This window comes from Chenopodium quinoa, unplaced genomic scaffold, assembly GCF_001683475.1.
Source record: "Chenopodium quinoa cultivar QQ74 unplaced genomic scaffold, ASM168347v1, whole genome shotgun sequence".
NCBI lineage: Eukaryota > Viridiplantae > Streptophyta > Magnoliopsida > Caryophyllales > Amaranthaceae > Chenopodium > Chenopodium quinoa.
The window spans coordinates 551,230-576,449 of NW_018744080.1; the positions used below are offsets into that span (position 1 = coordinate 551,230).

Here is a 25,220-nt window from a genome sequence, read left to right on the forward strand (position 1 = left end):
TTCAATTCTCAAATTATCACTTTTTTCATCTATATTCATCAAGATACATTTTTTAAGAGAGAAGTTGCTTCTCACATTTGTCGCTCCAAGATTTGCCATATAATTTCGAGATGTAATTTGCATTAATTTGTTTGTACAACAATATGTGCTCATTGGCCCAATCAATTCGATCTTGCAACGCTGTGAATTAAAATCATCATTCGATAAAAAAAAAAAAAAAACTTACATTGTTGATAGGAAAATTTGTCAAATAATACCTTTTATAACTCTTTTGTTGTGAAAATCCACCTTTATATTTTTTTTTTTGCTGTTGTTAAAACACACCTAAACCCACCATTGACTTTGGTTTAACGGTGTTGACCAGGCCCCCTCACGTGAGTGTCACGTGCTTAGAATACCCTGTTTCCCTCCCCTCATAGCCACCATAACCACATCCTAGCCAACCCTAGCCGCCAACACCACCGCCTAGCCGCCACTAAGCTAGAACCACCTCTCATCCGTGGACACCACCATCACCGCCCACCCAAATCACACTAAACCTACCTAGAAAATCCCCCTCCCTTTCTTCATCCATAACAACTAGGACATCCTTAGCTCCTCCAACGTCGGTGCATTGGGTAGGCGATGATGGTGGCTAGGTTGATTGGTGGTGGTGTCCACGGTTGAGAGGTGGTTCTAGTGGTGGCTAGGCAGTGGTGTCGGTGGCTAGGGTTGTCTAGGCTTGTAGTTGTGGTGGGTTGAGGAAAGAGAAAGAGGGTATTTTGAGAATGTGACCCTCATGTGACGAGTCAACACCGGTAAACCAAAGTCAATGGTCTGAAAACCGGGAAAGGTACGTTCTCACAAAAAAAAAATAAAAATAAAAATAAAATCTTGTTCTAGGTGTGTTTTAACCAAAAAATAAAATAAAATTATAAGGTGTTTTTTTGACAATTAAAGGGTTATAAAAAAATGTTATTTGACAAATTTTCCTTGTTGATATTTGTCACCTCAAATAGATAATTAAACAGCTAAATCAATTGACTTAAAAATTACAATTTCTTAATAATTGTTCATCCAAATCATCTAATAATCCATGTCAAAAACATTATCCAAGAATGACTCACATGATCACATCACAATAATGTAACCTAGTCTAATGTAATAATCAAAAACCATATTAAATACATTAAAATAGAATTTTTGTAAGATTTAGCATTAATTATTTTCACAATTTTCATAAATAAACACAAAATCTAAAGAAAAAAACGATGAACCAACCACCGTGATTAACCATCATGTGGCGGAGCTAACACCTCTTTACTATTCTCTCTTCCTCTCTTACCGCCACTTCTCACTCTCTTTTCTCTTTCTCTCTCCTCTTTTTAAAACTTCCTTCATCATTTTTCTCGATCCAAAAAATCCCCCCATTTTCTCTCTCCTCTCTTCACCTCCATTTTCTCTCTCCTCCATTTCAATGGCGGAAAACACCGATGCACCACCTTCTTCGTCGCCGCCATCAACGCCGACCAAGGATCCAATCACACTCCACACTCGTCGCGAACCCTTCGAGTACGGCCTCCTTCCAATCCCTAAGCTCATCTTCTCCGACGCCGCCGTTTCAATCGGATCCCTCAAGGAGAAGCTTCTAGAACAATCCGATTCCCTCCGAGTTAATCCGTCGATTGTTGCTGATGTTTTGCAATTCTCCGAGGAACATTCGAGGCTTGTTATCGATACGATTGCCGCTATTCTTCCGAATGATTCTGATCCTCTTGTTGGTGCGAAGCCTGATGATGTGCCGGCGATTGGGGTGAATGTGTATGATTTGATCTTGTTTTTGTATATTCAGAGTTATAAGAGGCTGTTGCCTAGGACTCATAAGGATTCTGCTGCTGTTGCTGATGTTTGGCCCTCGACTTCGGCGTTTGATGGGTATTTGTCTGCTCTCTCTCCTCTTCAGGTAAATTTTTAGGTTTTAATTTTTTTATTTTTATTTATGATTTGTGCTGTGACATGAAGAAATGTTTTTTGGTTGTTTCTTGGGTGCGTTTTGGTTGATTGTTGATTGGCATTAGCTAGAAAGGATGTTGTCTTGTTGTAACTTATAGGGTAGCACTGTCGGAATCGAGAATTCGAAACTTAGGTGCTTGATTATTTTGCTTGAGTTTTGATTGGAGTTTTTGCAAATTCAAATGCGAGGTATGGCGAGAAGGAGATAGTTTGATGAAATGGGATGAGAAAATAATGGCAACTTTGGTATAAAGGATGTAATAGTTAGGTTAATTGTGTTTTGTGATTTGGAACAGTTTTAGGGAGAAGGTTTTGGTGGCATTGTAAGAAGAGAGCAAGGATATGGAGTCAAATCTTGCTTTTTTATGAGTGCAATGTTATATCACTTATATGCCAATTAGAAGATTGGAAGTAATTTGCCAAGAGTGTTGTTTTAGCACTATCGTGGCCTAGAATCAGGCTATTAAGGTAAGGCCTGTATTTTCTAATCTAAACATAGGTTTAGCTGTCTTAATATCAATTTGATCGTGGTATTGGAATAGGCGTAATTTGACTCAAAAGAAAGGTTCTCTGAACTTTGTAGTCTACCTTGATTATTGGATTGGGACAGCCAGTTGCACATTCACATCTTTACTCACTTCAAGTTTTTTGGACGGGTTTGATTCCTGGTGCTTGTACGGGGTTTCAGGTGCAACTAGGGGATGTAGGACTTCCTCCTTCTGGGACAAACGATGAAGAAAATGTCAGCCTGTCAGCTTTGTACAAGAGAAGTTTCTTTGGGTAGGAGTGATTTTAATTGCTTGTGCAGGGCATTAGGTTATATTTTGTTAGATATTGATAGAAATTGGAAGGCTTTTTTGATTAATTGGCTTTAAATATTTATGCAATGTGAAAATAAGTGTGAGGAGGCCTTCTGCTCTTTGTAATTTTCCCCCCTTTGATGGTATCCTATGGGGTCTAAAGAGTAAGGGTATGACGTCATACCTGCAGAAGTTTGCGCCTATTGGATGGAGTTGCTTTTGTTTGATCACTCATGGTTCTTGTATATGTGTAATGAATTTGTTCACGGGTTAGAGAAGGATTTATTTATTTATATATTTGTTGCTCCTCATCTCCATCAGGTTATTAGTGTATGAGATGAGGAGACACCTTGACAGTTAATGCAAGGAGAGTTTTTGGTTAGGATAGGATCAAGGCTAGATAGATCAAATAATACGTCGATAAATGTGTTATTGCTTATACTGACCCAGGATTCTGCATGTAGGTACTGTCATCGTTTTAATTATGCAATTATTATTGGCTCTAAATAAGAGGTATGCTGAGGACAGGGTGTTAGGGATTTTTAATCAAGTGTGATTATATCTTTTGAATATGGTGGATCCTAAACTCTAATATTAGTTTTTGTTAATATCTGGTGGCTATGATAATGTTCAAAAAAGCTTCTCTTCTTTGGAAAAAAAGTTAGAGTCTAGAGAGAGAAACTTCTTTGAGTTAGTTGCACAGGGGAAGGCATTGTGAACATAATAATCTGCGCTAGATAGTTTGATGAAATGGAATGAGACATGACTGGCAACTTTGTTTTAGAGGATGTAATAGTTGGATTAATTTTGTTTTGCGGTTTGGAATAGTTCTTCAGGGGAGAAGGTTTTGGTGGCGATTGTAAGAAGAGAACAAGGATATGGAGTGAAATCTTGCTTTCTTATGAGTGCAATGTTATTTGCCAATTAGAAGATTATTTCCTTGAAAAACAAGTTATGGTTATTCGCCAAGAATGTTATTTAGCACTATGCTGGCCTAGGATTAAACAGGTAGGTACTGTCATTAACTTAAGAATGCATTACTATTGGCTTAAGATTAGAGGTATGCTGAGGACAGGGTATTAGGGTTTTTTAATCAAGTGTGATTAAAGCTTTTGAACATGGCTGATCCTGAACTCTAATATTAGTTTTTGTTATTATCTTAAAATCTGGTGGCCATGATAACGTGCAAAGAAGCTCCCTCCTCTTTGGAAAAAAGCTATAGTCTAGAGAAAGAAACTTCTTTGAGTTAGTTGCACTGGTAAGGCATTGTGAGGATGTGAACATACTAATCTGCGCTAGACAACAATCTTCTCCCTTCGCCAACTTTCCTTACAAAAAAATTGCACTAAAGGATTATTAGCTTTGGATTTCATTTACCATTATAACCACAAACTTGAGTGAAAGTGAAGAGGAAGCATCAGATGGCATGTGTTAATTTGAAGTTTTCTTATTCCATTCTCACAAGCCCACTTTGCCATTATCTCTCATAATTATCCCAATCACGCATTCACACTAAATGGTCTTGGTCTTTAGTTTATTTTAAAGCCAAGCAAACTTATTTAAGTTAGCTAAGTTCAACTAAAAGTTAGTAAGGGTTACCCAAGTTCAATTTACAGCTTATTATGCTCATATAAATGAAAACCAAGTGAATCATAATACACCCTAAAAAGAATAGATATCACATCTGTCAAGCAAAGGTTTTAACTCTAGATACATTTACTTTTATATCTAATCAGTGTACTAAGCTATTGGTTTAGAGACATGAGCTGTAGCCTATCAATTTATTTATTTATTTTATTAAACTATTCTTCTTAAATACTATTCCAGACCTGGCTAGGCTTAATTTAACAATAAATTTGTCAAAATTATATAGAGCTATTTATTTAGCTTAATTTCTGGTGGAGTACTTTCGCTAGATTGTTTATTTGAAATTATAACCTTATTATTATTATTTTTTAATCTTAATAGTCAAATTTGGCACATAAATGTAAAGGCAACCGTACTTGTTTTTGAAAGGGAAAAGTGACTAAAAGTAGTTGTAGACAAAGGAGTGCGTACTTTATTTAATTTTTAGACACGTTCATGAAGAAGGGGAGGCAGATATCTCCTCCCTTATACACATATCCACCTTACCTAGCACCCATGGCATGTATATATCCAATGACTATTTTTTCCCAATTGGGTATGGACATAGAATTACACTTGGCTCACAACCTAAGTGTATATCCACTATCAGCTTATATTGGCATACTTAATATCCATCTGATTAGGGACGGAAATGGTCGGACCTGATGGTGTAGAATTCGAGCTGATTAATTATCAAGACTTCAAAATCTAGTCTGACTTGGGATGCGGATCTGAAACTACCAGCTTTGAATTCATTTCGAAAAGAAATCTACAACCTACGAGTCCCACAAAGTCTTTTTTTCTTAGTATATTTATTCCTTCGTTATACCCATTTTCAATTTAGATTGCAGACCTTTAAAATGTAAATGAAAATGTAAGTTGTGAGAGGAATAAGATAAGAAGGTTAGTAACAAATGAAGACAAATGTTTGTGACTTGGTCTCCTTTTCTCCCCTAACTTTGGTTACTAATACATGTAAAAAGTTTATTTAGGTGAAGTTGATTTGTTATAGGTCCAAATATTTTGGTAGTGTGTGGACTATAGGTAAAAAGGTGAAACGTCGGGAAATTTGAACAAAACATCCCCAAACCTATGGTGTCATGGATGAAACATTTGTGAGGTGTAATGCCAAGTGTGTAAATGTGTTCATTTTTAGGCCTAGAGGTGGCACGAAGGGAGATATAGTTTAGATAAGTATTGTTGGCAAAAGCTTTTGTGAGGTTTAAAGGCTTGGCTTCACCAACTGATCTCTCTCTCTCTCTCCACAACCAAAGGCTTTGTGCTATCTTTTGCTTACTTCAAGTCCTTAATCAATGGATGAGTGAATTTATAACCACTTGCTCATACTTTTTCTGGTTGGAGAAATAGTAAGAGGACGTAGTAATGTGGAAGGCAAAATTAATCTTATAAATAACACGGGAATGGAAAGTTTTAAGGGAAACAAGAAGAGGGAGAGGGATTATGAAAAGTAGTGGAGTGCTCCAGAAAAAGGTGGATTTTTTTTTCCCTCTCTAATCCTCATTAAGGCTTCATTTTCAAAATTTTGAGACACTAGGTGTTGTTCAGTTGGTCCATTTGTTTCTGTTTCTGTTCTTGTTTTTGTGTTGATGCTACATAGATTACCTGAAAGGAGAATATTTGTTATGATGACATTGTATTGTCATTGGTTTCCCCTTTTCATATCTCCTTACTAAACCTTGGTTCCCAAACTTTGTTAGAATGCTGGTGGATCTGTTAACGGATGTTTCAGGATACTCATGAATTAGTGTCTTCTGAACTTTTCATAAGTTACTTTTTGTAGGTTAATTTTGTGCTTAATCCTGCATTCTGTTAGTTTCTGTAAAAAAAACACCTAATATTCAGATTTATTTAACACATGGAAATCTTGAACGAAGGTGGAGCTGAATGTTTATCTGTAGTAATAAGAATCAGCAAATTAGTAATATTGCAGTTCTTGCTGACTACTTTGGTTGCTACTACCCCTCTGTGATGGGAATGATACCATCAACTATCTGCTTTTGATATCTGACTGCTGGATGTCTACTCCTTTTGCAGCTTGTACGCAGTAATACTCGTAAATTCATGCCATCACAAGCAGATGAAGAAGCTCATCAATTATCTTACTTGCAAAAACACTTGGCAAATATTCTCACTCTCTTAGCAGAGCCAGTTGAAGGGGAAGGTGACGAATCTCTGGTTAGTTGCAACTATCATCTACAGTATCATATAGAGTTGTTTATTCCTGGAAGAATTATTTTCTCACGTCTCTTGATTGATTTACTGCATTATTCATATTATTTGTTGTAGATTGAGAGATGTATGTTAGATGTTTGTGTGTGCATTGAAAAGTGATCAACCAGAGCGTTTATTATCTCATGGTTCCTTAACACTAGTGTGAGGGAGTGACGTGGGACAGATACCAAGACCACTTTGTTTCTAGTTGTGATCTTTGTAGTAACAGTGCAGGTCAAGACTTATAAAATTGAGTCCTTCTTGGACAATTTTATTGTCATCATGCTAACTGACAGATAAAAGTTTCTGTGGGCAACATGCCATTTGTCATACACATCAGAGGGAAAAAGAGAAGCAAAGGTGTAATTTAATCATCCATGTGGTACATTGAGTAGTTGAAGTTAGTAATTTTGTTTAGCTGTCCAGAAAAGTTGATTTTGCATTGTTAAATAAAGGAGATTGTTAATATATTTTTTTTTTCCCAATTTAGATAAAATGGTATACCATCTATTAAAATAAAAAGGGTTTGTTCTTGGTCAATTTTATGGTGCTTGTAGTGTAGTCCTATTGATGTTCTGTGTTTAGCTGACCAGAAAAGTTAATTTTGCTATGTTGCTTGCTAAAGGAATTATATGAGGTTGTTAATTGTTCTTCTAATTTGGGAGAAAATGTTATACTATCTGTAAAAGTTTGGTCTTTTTCATGAAAAAAAAATTAATAATTTGAGGAACCCGCTATATTTAGACCCCCTATATTTCTTTCTTTGTTGTGCCTTTTTGTTTTTCCTCTCTCAACTTTTGTTGATTTATCTGACTACATTATATGGCAGGTATTGCCAATGGAAAGGTTTGAACACCTTGGCTTTTTGATTCAATTTGGTGTGAAGGGGTCTGAAGTAGTACCATTAAGCCAAGCAGCACCCTTTTTTGCAAATTCAGACCCTGATATGCCTGCTGCACCTGTACCTGCAGCACAAGTTCATGATTGGCTTCTACAGAAGATAGCTGATGCCTTGGAACGTATAGCTGAGAGGGCCACTGCAAAAGAAAATGGCTCTGATCAAGACATTGCTATGTCTGATGCCAACTCAAACTCAGCTAAGGCTTCAACAAGCTCAAGAGGCCTGACTTTTATTGAAGGGATTTCTAAGTCCTCTTATGTGAAACAAGCAGCTGATGTGAAAGGATCTTCTCTTAAGGTTCTAAATTGCCATGATTCTGTTATCTATATTTTGGCACCCTTGAGGTATGCCACCATATATGGCTGCTCTGATGCAACTATAGTTCTTGGAGCTGTTGGTAAGGTAATGATCCATTTGTGGAATAAGTTATATTTCTCATCTTTGCTGACCCAGATGATCCCATGAATTTCTTTATTTGTTTAATTTAGTTGGAAACGCCTAAATGTGAGTTGTGAGTTAGATGTGAAACTGACAGCACAGTTGTTATGACAATGATCATGTCAACAGGCTCTAAGAGTAGAACACTGTGAGCGAGTTCATGTCATCTCTGCAGCAAAACGAATTTGTATTGCCAACTGTCGTGAGTGCATGTTTTACTTGGGAGTCAATCAAAGACCTCTTATTATTGGTGATAATCATAAATTACAGGTATGTCACTGTTATTTGCAACTTCACCATCAGTCTCCTAATGTATTTTCCCCATATTTCTCTACTTTTAAAAGTATCCACTGTAACATTTTTGCAATACATTGATCCATCACCTTTTTGTGTTTGATTGTTGGTTTTTGACTGATCCTCTCTCTCTCTCTCTCTCTCTCTCTCTCTCTCTCTCTCTCTCTCTCTCTCTCCACACACACACACACACTCTAAGCCGTCATATCCTCTGTTTCTAAGAATGAGTTGATGGCCAGAGTAAAGGAGTAGCTGACCTATTGAAACTAATGAGGCCTTGATCATTTTAGCTCTTTATCATGACTGTTTTGTACCCTCAATAAAATATTAGAAAGCAAGTCAATTTTGTCATGCACTGTAGTGTTTGATGAGTTAGAAAAGGCTACCAATAATAGCCAGCTACTAGAAGTAACTTCTCCGCAGGATGGACTTAGTTAAATGTGGGAAAGATACTCAAGTATAAAAATGTCGAGGCATAAATGATATTCATCAAAATAGTGTGAGCTTTCGGTGAGCTAGAGCCTAGAGGGTAGTGTTTTGTACTATAATTATAAATATTCAGTTATATAAATGAATTGTGTAGCTTAATGACCATGTAATAAGGGATGAATGGCTATCAACTAATGGCTGAAACCTCAATCACGAAAATCACTCTTATGGATGATAGATGGTTTTCTGTACTTATATGGTCACTTGCTCAGAATTAGGGGTTGAGGATGGTGCCAGTGAAGTTAACTGAAATGGGCAGACAGCACTGTGACATGCTTCACTAGAAAACAATTTACGGAAAGTTGGGTCTTTTGATTTATTGCTGTGCGCTTGTAATAGTAAATAGGTTTTTGTGGACATAGGATTTATTTTGTATTCTTCATATAGTAAGTGCTGTAAATTGTTCTTTTTTAAGTGGAAAAATTGCCTAGAATAATCCCAACTTTGCATCATCTGCCCAAAATAATCCCAACTTTGGATATTTTTTAATAATCCGAACTTTAATGTGAATTTACTTCCAACAGTTTTCGTTGCAAGTCCCATTGTAGCCTTGCGCTATGCCATAGATCTTTTCTATCTTTTTTTAATTGCCGCCCTTTAACCTCTAGATGTTTTTTTTTTTACTAAATTCACTTTTGTAAGCTTAAATATATCCCGATTCTTGGATTATCATTCAAAATATAGTTTGGGTTACTGTATACATGGAATTTATGGTTCACACCATACCCATTCTATTGGCAGTGAGGGTGTTTAATTACCATGCGTGTGCATTTTAATTCTTCCAAATGATTGGTATGATACAAATCAATGATAATCTCAAGTGCATCTTCAGCTGATAATCCAAGTGAGAAATTTATCCACTTTTCTCAATGTTATTGGCCATAGAAGATTACCTGTGAGGTTACTGAACAAATATTAATTTAACTAATGAGAAGCAAACAGGGATCTGATGCTCAAGCACAACATAAGAAATACATTTGTCCAATTTTTGTTTGTTGCCTGCATAATTTCAGCATTGATAATAGTAACTTCGAGGATTGTTCTCTCTGAGGTTTGTGCAGCCTTTTTAAATATTGAATCTGCTGAGAAATGACTCCTACTGAGAGTACTTCAGTACTTCAGTTGGCACAACCTCAAATTGATTGATGGCTTTTGCCTAATTACTAATTAGGTCTAGGATTAATGGGCATGGTTGGTTTTGTGGGAAAAATTGACTATTGGCTAAATTACAAGATCAACCCCTCCTTGTACTGTGATTTATTTAACTTCTCATGTGTGTGGCTTAGCATTTTGCCAGTTTTCTGTGAACAAATACTTAAGAATGGAGGCCTGCAATTGGTAGGGGTATCTGGTAATTTATGCTAATAGAATTTGAAGTGACCTTAAGCCTATATGTTTAAATAATGAATGTATGGCCTCTGGTATCAGGCTATCAGCTGTGCATTAATTAGTTAGCTTAATTTGGTTATGACTGTAGACTGCTTACATCAGATTTTGCTTAGATATGTAAGTTTTACGAGGGAGGCTTTTGTCAGACCTTGAAGTACATTGTAAAATTCTTTCTTTTGCTTTCTAATGGCCTATAATCAGTGTTGGTCTTGTCCTCAACTCCTTACCCAATCCCCTATGTGCACACTTTGAGGTTTAGGTGTCAAACCCCCTTTTAGGCCATTGATATCGCTAGTGAAGTTTATATACTTATTTTTTCCCACTAGGGAGCATGCAATCTTTTTTAATTTCTTTTTGTCCTGTGATTTTTTTACTGTGCCAGTGTATTGTGAAGCTTTGCTTGATTCTTTTTTTGCATACTCCTGTTGTCTGCTTTTATGAGGGAATCTTTTATCCTTGATGAATTTTCAGGTGGCACCATACAATACTTTTTACCCACAATTGGAGGAACACATGAGTCAAGTTGGTATTGAGCCCACTATCAACCAGTGGAATGAACCTTTGCCATTGGGTGTGGTTGATCCACATGATTCGTTATCACACCCTGCAGGTGTTTCTGATGCTCAAGCTGAGACAGCTGCACCGCTGGATCCAGATCAGTTTACTAACTTTTTGGTAAGCTTAAATTCCTTACAACCTGCTGCTTTTGTTTATGTTGCTTTATCTGTTCAGTACTAGGTATTTTTTTATCAGTCTCTGGTTACACATTTTTGCTACTTCGTATCTTTTCATCTTTTGAATATGTATGCGGCATTTCCTCCTCTTTAAAAGAAATTGTGCTGGAAATGTGCCGGAGGTTATGTGCTTCATTAAAGTCAGACTTCACTAGTGAACTATGTATTTGTATAAATAAAATAGGTTATTTTGATGGGTGTTCTTGATGAAGTTTCTTTGAACCACATATATTAGCTGGATCTTAACCAAGAGAGAGACTCGTTAAATCAAATAATCAATGATGATCTTCCAGGGATTTGCCTATGACTTTGAACACCAACTTTAGATAATCCAAGAAACATGACAGGTATAGGAATCATTAAAGGTACTATAGATTCAAGAACAACCACCATTAATTCGTTGACTAATATTTTTCCTAAAGGTCAAAAACTAAGTGATTAGGGTTTTAGCGAAATCTTCTAAGACGTTAAAAAAAATTGGAGTTGTTGAATGTGTTTACCTAATTAATTGGAGCTGTTAAATTTATTTACCATATAGGCTACTGACTTGAGTTACATACATGAGTAAAGCTAAAGTAACAGTTGTATTTATATCATTTATGGGTGCGGCTAACTCCTGGTAAGGTCTGTAATATTTCCCCGAGCCCCTGACCAATTAGAAACAAAAATAAATAGAAATATAGTCCCAATACAGGGGACCCCAAGGGCTATATTCTTCTCCAATTTGAGTTATGCTCATGTCTGATGAATTGAAGGACATCAAAAAATTGACTGCCTGTCAGATTCATTTGTAGAATGAAATAGATTTTTTATTTTATTTACTTTGATTATAAAATTGCATGTCATTGTTCAATTTGGTTATGCAGATTCCGAACTGGTTTGGTGGTGAAGTACCTGGAGCCACTAAAGACAACCCATTTTCTTTGCCTGAGGCTTACATGAATTCTCAGCATAAAAATGTATGTTTTGAATTCTCTTAAATAAGTTTGACTTGATATTGTGAGTTTTAAATATTAACTAATTAAATGACTCTTATCCTTCAGAACACAAACCTGGGGGAGGTCAAGCAAGTTCTGCAGGAAACTCCCCTAGATGAGAGCAAGAAGCGAGAACTGTCATCTGCACTTCATGTGTTGTTTAAAGATTGGTTATACGGTAAAGGCTTAACCTCTAGATATGTCGCTGATGCTTAGATTGAACCAGCTTTATCAGCTTTATGAACCAGATTATTGAAACTAATACATTATATGCTTAGGGCCGCTCAGTATCGCTTTAATTTTTTTTGGTTTTTTGTTACTGAAAGTCATACGATGTATGTCATATAATTAATCATAATTAGTTGATTGTATTGAAATTATGAGAATTTAGAAATTTGACAATATAAAATGTGAACCACTCTGGTTTTCAGTTTTTGGATTTGTTTAAAAAAATAACAACAGGCTGAAACAAACAAAAGATAACGAACAGGCCCTAAGTTTTTTGTAAGTATTTTTTTTTCACAACTAGAGAAAAAAGAAAATTCTATGTGAAGCAGAAGGGTGTTGGATGGATGTTTTAGTTTTGTGCTTTATTTTTCTGTTTTTAATGGTTTCCTTGATACATGTTACAGCTTCTGGGAATGTTCGCCAACTATACTGCTTACAAGGAGACTAATGCAGTTTTTAGCCATTGATTGAGATGGTGCTGACGGATGTTTCTCTGTTTTTTAATCTTCAACTTGAAAGTCCCGCAATTATCAGCACCTTTGAGAGTTGATAATGTACACAACTCATAACCAGGCTTACATAATAGTCTGAAGTGTTTGCAGCAGTTGTAAGTTAGCTTTTGGGCAGGGTGCATGTTTTTGTACTAGCTAATCTCGTCCTCAATTTTTCGTGTAAGGAAATTCCCTTTAATATTTAGTTTTTGTAGTTTTCACTCTACTTTGTGAAATTTGATACTGCAGATTCTTCAGTTGTCTGATTGCATATCTTATTCAAATGGTGCATTCTTATTGTTTTGATTTGCTTTTCATATTCTGCTGGTGTGTTATTGTCTTGATGTTGTAATGTAGCTAAGTCTCTAAGATATACTCCTAGTAATTTTTTAGTTTTTATAAAGACAATAGAAACTGACCATAATAATTGATAGGTAAGTTTGTAAAGAAATGTACTTTGTAACACTTCCTACTTTTTATTTTCATGATGATAAGAGAAATAAGTAAATAACATTTAATAAAAGTACCCTAAAATATACTTCCTAATACAAATTTCTGTTAATTTGATTATATTCATCTTTTGTTTGGATTCGTGGAAGCTATTTACAATTTTTTTTGACGAAATTTACAAAACTTGATCTCATGTCTTTTAGTATTACCCTCAAAAGACTTAGTAGAAACACCATTTAGTTACCCCTTATAGTTTGACCGACACATTTACTACTTCGTATGTAACAGAGGAAGTATTCAAGTATATGAACGGTTTGTAAAATTTAACGACTTAATTATTAAAATAACTTGCATGTGGACATAATAGTATAATACTCTGTAGTAAAGCGTAGACAAGTTATCATGTTTTGACTCTTTTCATGAACAACCTCACAATTTTACCATTTTTGGGCTTGGTGGTCCAGTTTAGGGAGCATATCTTTGACTAGGACTTGGAGTGCAGAGACGGAGCTAAGGGTGGACCGAAAGAGGTCAGCCGCCTGTGAACTGATCTAACCAAGGGGTTCGAGCTAACCCCGCCAACGGCAAAGGCATCCTATGTTAAGATTTGTTAATAACTCTTAAAAAGTTGGTACTAAAAGTAAGACCAAGGAAGCAACAAAGGATAATGGGTGGAAACCAGAGTGGGCAATCTATCCCATGTGCTAACCTCTTTCATTTTTTACTTGTCTTTTTCTGCTTGATTCTACCTCATAACTTCCACATATTGGCTTGAGGTTTAAGGACAAAAACAATTTCTCAACCCACCCGGAAAATTTGTGACAATACTACTTCCTCCGTTTCATATAGTTCGACCATTTATAAGGGTATAAAGTTTTAGAAGTATAATTTATGAATTGAATGTGGACATGAATAGGAGATAATGTGATATGGGAGTATTATTTTGCTAGTGAAATAAATGTGGTAGAAGATAATCAAATTTTAACACCCTAATAAAGAATGATGTAATTATCAAAAAAGAAAGAAGAAATAATACGAAGTAGTAAACTCTTCTTAAGGAAGAATTTTTTTTTTTTTTTTTTTTTTTTTTTTTTTTTTTTTTTAAGGAAGAAGTGTTCAAACTAGAGTTTTAAAAAATTATCGTATATATTCAGGAAGTAATACTTTTAAAAATAAAATAAAAAGAAAACAAATATGGAGTAAAAATGTATGTTATCTAAGTTATGAAGGATTATATAAAGGTGCTCGCTAATTTAATTTATGATGATATTAGCTATTTACCTAAGTATTTTTTAATGCTTTTATTTTTTCTCATGTTCGAAGGGTAGATAACACGGTATCCTACTTTGTGACAAGATAAGATACGTGTGGTTGTTCGAAATTTATTGTGTAGGCCCATTCCTACGTAGTCTTGTACTTTTAACATATTCTGATTCCTATTTAATGTTTTTTTTTTAAAAAAAAAAATTTATCGGCCTCCCAAAAATATGCAGTTCCCATTTGAGTACTTGAGCAAATGCCCTAGTAAAAAAAGACAATCAGGTTTTGGGGATGTTGGAGTGATTAGCATAGCCTAAAACCGGCAAACTAGCTGGATCTTATCCATTCAATATGCATATTCCCAAAAATATTTCATTTGTGGTCTGTTGACTATCGACTTACGTGTTGCCAGATTTCACAACCTTCATAATTGTAGAAATCTTATTCCATATACTCCCTCCCTGTTTTTCTTAAGTATTACATTTTGACCGACATATAGTTTTAAGCAATTTAATTGATTTAAATAAAATAAGAGGTAAGTGAGATATTTGGAGTATTAAAAAATTGTAAAAGAAATATAGTGGGGTTAATAGTTTATTGAAAAATAATGAATAAGAAAGGAAAAATATAATAAAAAAAGTAATAGTGGGTAACTAGGTAAGTGGGTTTGGGTGGGGACCATTAGAGGAGAAAGATATAATATTTTAATTTAGTTTTTTGCCATAAAAGAAAGTATAACACTTAAAAAAAACACGGCCGAAAATGGGAAGTTTAACACTTAAAAGAACACGGAGGGAGTACTCCTACTTAGGGTCTGTTCTCATAGACTGAACTCAGTTGAACTGAACATAACTGAACTGAATATTTTATAAGAGAAGAAAATTAGGAGCTGAACTTAACTAAATTGAACTAAAAATAAACGTATGAGAACAAACCCTTAGCCGCTACATATAAGAATTAAATTTACGCTTGAAAATCGTAAAAAGTTAAAAAATCATTAAAATATAAATACTAATCACACTAATTTACGCGTGTTTTTGTCCTGAATTCCTAATTTTATACAATTTCCAAGAGTGTATTTAATGTTTATATATAGCTCTTATGGCTACATATAATATTACCTTTCCGTATATTCTAAGGATACTCCTAGGGCCTGTTCTCTTTAGGTTAATTTCAGTTCATCTTCAATCAGTTCAGTTTAGTGTCTAATTCATTTCTCTCATAAAATATTCAGTTCATTTCAGTAAATCAGAACAGGCCCCTAGTCAATTCAGGTGTTGGAGTCGGAATTGGTAAAATGGATCGAATAAAGTCTAATTTCAAACTAGATTTGTTTCTTCTCTGTTTTTTCCTTTTTTTTTTATGCATCACTTTAAATGTTTTTAAATAATACCGAATATACCATTACATTAGTTATAATGTCTATTACTCCATATCATTATTTAATTTTATTACAATTTTACTAATAGAGAATTAAATATATATGGTCAAAGTTATGTCTTGACAATGTGTCGATTAAATTGATGCATTTAAAAAAAAATGAGAGAGTTTTTTTTTTTTTTAACGTTCCATTTGTTTGTTAAATTACCCCATACATTATAATAATTTAAATTAATTTTTTTACCCGTTCAAACTCATTTTTACCTATTTTAATTTTTTTTAAGGAAAAATTGACAAGAATAATCTCAACTTTGCCTCGTTCGCTTAAAATAATCCCAAACTTTGGATTTTTTTAATTAAATCGAACTTTGATATGAATTTGCTTTCAATGGTCTCAGCCGGCAATCTAACTTGTTATAACAAGTTATTTAATACGTGTTAGCATATATTTTGATAAAAAAAAAATTAAAAATAATAATTTAAATATTACTGTAAAAAATTAAAACAAATTTAAGAATTTAGTTAAGCAAAATTTTTAAAAAATAATCATCTAATTAACTTAAAATCGCCACTAGTGCCATGCCTAGCATAGATCGCCGCCAGCCAGGTCGTCGTCTAGACCACATTCCCGCGCTACGACACCACCTCTTTTCTCTTCCTCCCATCCCGACACCCCTACCGATCCCCTTCCTTCGCTAGTTCTCCATCAACCAAAGACCCCCCCTACAACCCTCACCTTGATCACAAACCCTCGGCCTTCCCGCGAACCATGACCTCTGTTGGAATCTCATCCAAACCCCCCCCAGACCTTTTCCGATTTTGTGGTTGCATAAGGGGGTTGTAAGTGGGAGTTAATTAGTTGGAAAAAGGGTTTGCAACATTGCGAGGAAAGGGGGCTAAAGAGTCGTAGTGGTGAGGAGGATTAGGAGTTAAAGAGTCGCAGCGGTGAGGGGGGACGCCGACATGAGGAGTCTAGGCGGCGCTGGGGTTGGGAGCAGAGGTGGAGGGTAGGGAAGGTGGCTAATGGTGGTTTTCTTAATATAATTATTTTAAAATTGTTAGTTTTAAAATAAGTCTTTCTTTAAGGCAGTTTTAAAATAATTAGTTAATTATTGACCAATTATGTGGTTACATGTGTAAATTACATTGAAATTTTTTTTAACCTTTTCAACAAGTTACCGGTCACTTGGGATCATTGAAAACAAATTCATATCAAAGTTCGGATTACTAAAAAATAATCCAAATTTGGGATTATTTTGAGCGAATGAGACAAAGTTGGGATCATTCTTGTCAATTTTTTCTTTTCTAATGCAACATCTTGTAAAGGATTTTTTTTTATTTATCAATATATTAACCTACATACACCCTAAGTAACTATTCCTTTATTACTAACGGAGTATAATTAAAGTATTTCCTATTCTTATATGGCCAGTGGCGAAGCCACCTTGTGCATGGTGGGTCATGTGACCCAGCAAAAAGAAAAATGATTTTTTAACATAAAACATTACATCAAATAACCATAAGTGCTTAGTAGTCTAGTGGTTAAGGCGCATCACCTCTCTTTAGTTTAGCAGATCCGGTAGCACCTCTACCTATACTTGAAGTAGCTAAGGTGTTAACTCAGTAATCTAAGTTAAGGAATACATGATTTTTCTTTTTTGGAGGATAGCAGAAGTTTTCTAGCTTGATGCGGGTCACAGGACTTCCCAAGTCTTTGATAACGTTATAAACAAAAGGAGGATATACATAGAGATTTACCTTAGTAAGAAAGGCGTAAAAAAAAATCCTTATTTATACAATCACATTTAAATTATGTATATATATATATTTGCATTTGTTATTAGGCAAGAGCACATCACCAATATATAAAATTGCTTGCACAATTGTCGAAAAATAGGCAAGAGCGCACTACACTATTCAATGTCAAAACAAACTTATTATGAATTTGGTCCATGTATGACTTGTACAATCACATTTAAATTATTACTCAATACAACTTTGATTATTATTATTATTATTATTATTATTATTATTATTATTATTTTGACAAAGAAAACAACTTTAATTAAATAAGGAGGGAGTATTTGATGTTTTGGGATATTATTATAAAAAAAAATTAATTAAGGCTATCAAGACTGTAATAATAGTTCATGTGAATTTTGTGTGGACACATGCATTTTTGGTGTCATGTATAGTTATGAAACATTAAAAGCATTAAATTCATCTTCCAAATATCAATTTCCTCGTGAACATGTTGCAAACCAGCTACACTTACAGGTACACAAAAACCGCCACATAAAAAAAGTAAAATAAAATTCCGTAACTAAATGAGCAATTTGTTAGCATACTCCATTTGGTACATGAAGTTCTCCTCGCAGACTATTCATGTGGTTGGTCGAATTGACTATCTTTAGTAATCTATGTATAGGAAAAATTATCTATATATCTATTAAAACACATAGCAAGAATTGTAATCATGTCACGTGTCGTTATGACTTGATAACTAATGTGGGGTCATGTCATATTAAAACTTATCATCAATGTCTCCTCACAAAAAATTTATGTTCATAAATTCTAAATTGATTTCAATATAATCTCATTATTTCGTTTACTCATCCATAATTCCTATACTAGGTTTAAGTAAATAAAATATGTAACACAAAAATACGTAGCAATTTCAAAATCACAATATGTGTTTACTTTGAAGAAATTTTTAATGGTAGATAAAAAAAAAATAAAAAAAAAAAAAACCTTTAACAAATAAAACAAACTAATATGAAGTATAAAAGTTAGGTTAATGCATATTTCATAATGAATTTTGATAATGTTCGATAATATTTACAAAAACAAAAAAAAAAAATTAAATTATAAAACCATCAATAAATTTCACTTTAATTTGTTATAATATTTTTATACAAAAAATGACCCAGGGCATCACCCAACCCTAAAACTAGTTACTATTTGAAATATTATTATGTACGAAGTACTTTTTTTTTTTTGAATAGATATACGAAGTACTTCGTAAGTTTTAAATAGGTTAGAATCCGTGCGATGCACGGTTTATATAAAGTCTATATTTAATTGTATGTAGTGTAAAGAAAAATAGATAAATATAAATGAGAATTATGCACAGAACCGTATCTGACCCAGGGCAGCCGGGGCAACCGCCCAGGGCCCACGGATGGGGAGGGCCCAATTTTCAGCCTTTTAAGTTCAGAAGTATTGATATATTCAATTTAGAGATACATTAATCATCATGTCTGTTTGTGTAGCTTGGTGGAAAGTGTATATATGTGAGGTTAAATTTTGCGCCTTGGTTTGTAGTTCGAACCCCTTTTTTTAAAAAAAAAAAAAAAAAAAAAACAGTAGTCAAAACTAGATTATTTATTGAAAATAATTTTTTTTTTGAAAAAATATTACTTGTTCAAATTAAAGTACTAAAAAAAAATTCTCCAATATTAAAAAAAAAAATTGCATAAAGTAGGGCCCCAATTTATTCTTTCGCCCTTGGGCCCCCAAAACCTCAGAAACGGCCCTGATTATGCAGCTTGTACAAAAATATTTGTAATTTTAAAATTTTAGATTTTCATCAAAATTATGACATAACACCTGTTCAACATTGCCTAATACATATTTCAATGTAAGAGTCCATTTATTAGTGTGCTATTTACAATTGTTTTATTTTTTTTAAGGATAAATTGATAGGATGTAGTGGTAAATCTGGTAATGTAAAAGCTATTAATGTTCATATTTCAAAATTATTATATATGGTAGCTCCAAAAAAAAAAAATGACATTACCCTTGCATTTAGGCGGGAAATTTTTTGCTCCCTCCGTTTTTTTTAAATGCATCACTTTGATTTTTACACTATTCACATACCATGGTTGACTTAATTTTTTCAGCTATATAAAATAAATAAATGTTATTATATAATATATCATTAGATTCGTCATAATGTCAAGTTCTATAATATAATTTTTACTAATTTACACTTAAAGATATTAATGGTCAAAGTTGTGTCTCGGCAAATGTATCGGTTAAACTAATGCAAATAAAAAAACGAGTATTATAAAAGTGACCTGTGGACAAGAATGACGTCAACAACGTTTTGTTTTATTAATAGTTAATAGATATAAAATCTAAATGTCAAGTTTTTTTCTCTTCATATTTTCTTTATCAACATCGAATTAATACATTAAAAATATATAAAATATGGAAAAAGATATATGCAACCCTATGCAAATCTATTAACCTATACTAAAAGCGAAACCTTCCATGACACTTGGCACAATGTCATTTCTTCTTTTCCCGCCAATTTCATTAATTCCTAAATTATTATTATATTATATTTTTTATTATATATAATTATTTCCTTATATATTATTATTATTATTATTATTATTATTATTATTATTATTATTATTATTATTATACATTATTTATTGTTTAAAGACCCGAAAAGGAATAGTTCAATACGGAGCACTTCACCATGATTCTAGAATCCCAAAGATGAAACATCCAGAACTTACTCTTTCTCTTTTCTTTTTCTTCACTGATTTTCTTTTCACCTCTTCAAACTTTGAAAAAAGCAATTTTTAACACTTCGAAGATATATAGGTACAATTACAAAGCATCATCATTTCGTAACCCTTAATTCAATTACAGGTTAGTGTTTTTTATTTTTCATTTTTCATTTTTATTGCTCTTGAATCAATTTATCAACTTTAATTTTTTGGATTGTTGCTATATTTGATTTTTATTTTTGTTTGAATGTTTTAGCTGTGAATTTTATGAAATTTAGGTTTAATTTACAATGTTTCAATTTAGGTAGTCCGTCAATTGATTGAAATTGAAATTGCATAAAAAAATTAACTCTTTTTTTTTCTTAGGATTGATTATTATTCTTTACCAATCGGTTTATTATATTTTTTTTCTTAGGATTGATTATTATTCTTTACATAGTAAATATATACATATATAGTAATTATATCAACCATATCGTTCACAAAACAGAATTAATGTGAAAAGGTAGTATAAAATCTTTTCAAACTTCCAATATTATTTTTATACTCCACAATACTATCTAAATATAGTTGCAATTTTCAATATCAATTTTATGCATGATTGAGGAGAGCTACGAGTAAATAATGTGAAAAGATAGTGTAGAATCTATTCCCTATATATAAACCATATATAATCATTGATCACAATTGATTTGGGTTTTAATTCTTATTATACTGTTCAACCATTATTATTATATTATTTAACCATAATTTTCATTCATTCATGGCTGAAAATTTAGTATTCATCAAGGACATAAGTCCTACTACTGAGAATGTAACCTTGCGAGTTAGAGTTATTCGTTTATGGGCACTATCATTCTCCAATTCTGCTGATATCTATTCTATTGAGATGGTGCTATTGGATGGTGCTATTGGATGAAAAGGTATAGTAAATATTGAATTAATGATATTTCTGTTTATTAAATTCAGAAATAATGTTTTAAGATGCACTTTATGGAATCGATATGCTGATCAATTACAAGATTATTTATCTGAGCATCCATGCCGTCAAGTTATCATCTTATTACGGTTTGTAAAAAAAATAAAAATAGAAATAACATATTATAATAATTATCTTAAAAAAAAAAAAAAAAACTCCGTATTATAATTTAATAATTCAAGGTAAAAAATAAAAAGGTTTAAAAAATAAGTAAAAATAAAAATAAGAATATGATGTCAGCAATTGATTTAGGCGGGAAATTTTAATTTTTTACCACAACTTGACATTTGTACAATTTAAATAGGGGATTATGTTAGCGGTTGTTACTTTAGTTATATTTATAGATATAGATTTATAGATTTGAGGAGTCGGACAATGCTTATAAGGTTGTTACTTAGTTTCGACTTAAGGTTTATGATGATTAATAATTAATATTCGTTTTATTATTATTATTATTATTATTATTATTTAGCTTTTGCACATATTGGCAATGACTGCAATATGGCAGGTATCAATATTATTAGGTTTTTTTTCACTCCATAGTCATCTTAAATACAAATATTATTTTATATTTTTAGTAATTTTTTTTAATATCACTAATACATACATTAAAATTACAGATTTCTAGCAACGAGCACTCGGATGACAATTGTTCAAATAGTGGTGCCACGCCGAATAAAAAAAGGTGTATTTAAAGATGTTAATGACATGAATGCAGATGACCAATTTACATCAACTGAGTTTTCTACAACCAAATATCAGCGAAAGATTAAAGTTGAGCACGAAAAGGATGAAGATGATTCTCGAGTCTTTGTTGTATGCTCAAGTTGTTACTCTGAGATTAATAATATGTTCTTTTCTAATTTTATTTTTAGAATAATATAATGTGAGCTATTTTGCTAGACACCTTCAATAATTATGATATTGTTAAGATATATGATATCATCAATATTGGAAAATATATGTGTGATATATTTTCTGTATTGATCCTATTAGGAGAATAATATATTTATCTTTATTTATGTTAAAGATATTAATAAGAGAATATATCTTTAGGTTTATAGAATAACCTCACTAAAATTTCTCGCTCCGTCTATTTCTATTTGTCTTACTCACTTAAATTTTATATAATAATAATAATTAACTTACATATATAACTAAGTACCACTTTAATTACATATAAAAATTAATTATGAAAAGTTGAAAACATGATATTTAAATACTACACATTGAAACGCCACTTATAGCAAATATCACACATTTGTAATTTTTGATTTGTACATAATAAGCCATAACAAACCGTGAAAGTTGAATAATAAAGAATTAAGGTACTCTGTAATATAATTCTAAGCACTAGCCACATCACCAACAAAATTATGCCAAACCTTTTCAATTATTAAAGATTTTCAATTACTAAAGATGAATCAAAGACAGGATGATGTAAAATGTACCCATAAATTCAAAGAATGATTATCTAACATATGCCCATAAATCTCCCAGTACTTATTTTTTTAAAAGTGACCCATAATCTTTTTTTTTTCTTTGGAAATAAGTGACTCATAATCTTGATTAAAACAATTGAGTGATTCATTATTATTATTTAACTAATATAAAAATATATATTTATAGTAAATGTATCAAGTATCAACCATATCATTATTAAAATAGAAATAATGTTAAAAAGCAATATAAAATCTTAAATATTCTAATATAAATTTTATACTCCACAATACTATATTTTATTTAAGCAACTCCACAATACTATCTAGATATAGTTTTATTTGTATTCTATATATATTCCCTTACTGCCATCAAAATAAAAATATATTCACTTACTATGAAATATTAATTTTATTAATAAAATCACACAAAAAGGTTGTCTGATTGATAATCTAAATATACATTAGTTACATATATATTTCTCAATTTTTTTTATATATACATGTATAGTTAGATGATATCATTTTAACTCATATCAAAGATATGGATCAATGCGATAAAAAAATGCAAGGTTAAATACATATTGAATTTTGAAGGAAAAGCAACAACGACTATCATATCATTCACAAAGGTCAGATAATCAACTAAGAAGACCACTCAGTGACATATCAAATTGTAAGTTTTTGCTTCTATGACTTCAAATTAGTGACAATTTTTTCATTTTTGTTGTAATTTAGCTACCCTTTAAAATGGCTTATAGTACAAGCACTATGACATAGTGTAAATAAACTTAAAAAATCTCAATTTTACACTTCAAATGATTATGAACGATCATTTGTGGGTCAATGTCAATTGGGTGCTTCGAGTGAACTAGCATCTTCCTCTAATAACACCAGAATAAGCAACGTAGATTCTAGCCTATGGTTTGGTAGAAATGAAAGTTACATCGTTCACCGAAAGCCGGAAAACACATTATACAAAACGGAAGAATTTGTAATAAAAATTCTTACTGCTGATCAATAGTAATAAAAATAATATTTTAAGATAATGCATATATTATATTCCACAATAGACAATACTATATAATATGTGTATTATACGACAAGTAACAATTAAAAGTCTTATTCAATGGTAAAAAATTTAAGAAATGGTTAGATTTAGGTCCGTGCAAATTATTTTTCACTTATAAAACATTATTGTTAAATTATTTTGTCCATATAAATAAAATATATGTACCCACCACGACCTTATATATGGATCTAAAAGTTTAACTATAGAAATGTTGGATGGTATTTAAAAAAAAAAAAACTCAATATAAAAGAACAATCTTGAGACGATATCTTTAGACTCATTAGTTTATATATGTATTAATGTATATAATTATAAAAAATGGCTAAACATTTACTAAATTAACTTCTAATTCTCCGTAAAAAAAAAATATTAACAATACCGATTATAAAAAGGTTGTCTTATATTTTGACCATTATTAATCATAATAATAATGATTCAATTTTATTCGTGCATGGCACGGGTCTTACACTAGTAAGAAGCTAAAAATGAAAAGAATTGACAATATATAAACATTTATTACACCGATTTACTTGTGAATTGTCAATAAATTCTCAACTTAATACTAAAAAAAGAAGTATATTAAATGCATATATACAACCCTAACCTCTAAGGATAGCATATATCATTACCCATAAAATATACATTAAGAACCCCTTATAAAACTTTTAAAAACTTTTTTTTTTTAAATTCAAAAATCAAAATAGTATCAAATTAGAAAGCTGATTCGAAAGCAATGGGAGAAGTACCAATTTTGATATGCAAAGGTATCAACTATCAAGGGAGAAGTACCAATTTTGATATGCCAAGGATCAAGGTATCAACGTGAAATATTCCAAATTTCCTTCAATTCCAAATTCCCCTAATATAACACCCAATATCAACATGAAATATTCCTAGTTTCCAACAATATATATATATATATATATATATATATATATATATATATATATATATATATATATATATATATTTTAAATGTTCGGATCGGATTTGATAAACTCAGACCAGGTTTAATTTCAAACTTGAGTCCTGATTGTGTTCAAATAAATTAAAATTTAAGTTGTGGATTATTCAAATCAATCGGGTTCGACTTTGACACCTACTGCCATGTACGGTTTTTCACTTTTTGCTACGAAGTATTAATATATAAATATATATTTAAATATAAAAAATAATTTGGTCCAAAATCAATTTCTTATATCATCCTAATTCAAACAACTTTAAATATATATATATATATATATATATATATATATATATATTTTAATCTTTTATGACTTCATATTATATTTTTTATTCAAACTTTCTTCTATTTTGAACCATATTGACTATATTCATGATTTTTTACTATAATAATCTTTATACATTAAAAAGTAATTACTTACTCCGTATATAATAACTCATATGTAAAGATATGGTTAGATATTTAAGTTGTTAAATATATTATTATAGGATTATTTTTTCCTAGTTTTTGAAATAAAATATTTTGCGTATATTCTTTATCAATTTTTTATTTTCTTTTTAAA

At 32.0% G+C, this 25,220-nt stretch overlaps 1 protein-coding gene and 1 long non-coding RNA gene across 2 annotated transcripts; both read left to right on the plus strand.

Annotated features, from left to right (window-relative positions):
* Positions 1–1,197: 1,197 nt before the first annotated feature.
* Positions 1,198–12,902, plus strand: LOC110691397 (TBCC domain-containing protein 1-like). Its single transcript, XM_021868321.1, has 8 exons — positions 1,198–1,942; positions 6,474–6,614; positions 7,480–7,953; positions 8,119–8,259; positions 10,633–10,836; positions 11,762–11,854; positions 11,939–12,050; positions 12,505–12,902. Exons 1-8 carry the CDS (start codon positions 1,457–1,459, stop codon positions 12,546–12,548), a joined length of 1,695 nt encoding a protein of 564 aa, XP_021724013.1. The 5' UTR covers positions 1,198–1,456; the 3' UTR covers positions 12,549–12,902.
* A 7,246-nt stretch (positions 12,903–20,148) lies between these two features.
* Positions 20,149–22,142, plus strand: LOC110691638. Its single transcript, XR_002505325.1, has 2 exons — positions 20,149–20,346; positions 21,804–22,142. It is a non-coding gene; the product is annotated as an uncharacterized LOC110691638 (long non-coding RNA).
* The last annotated feature ends 3,078 nt before the right edge of the window (positions 22,143–25,220 follow it).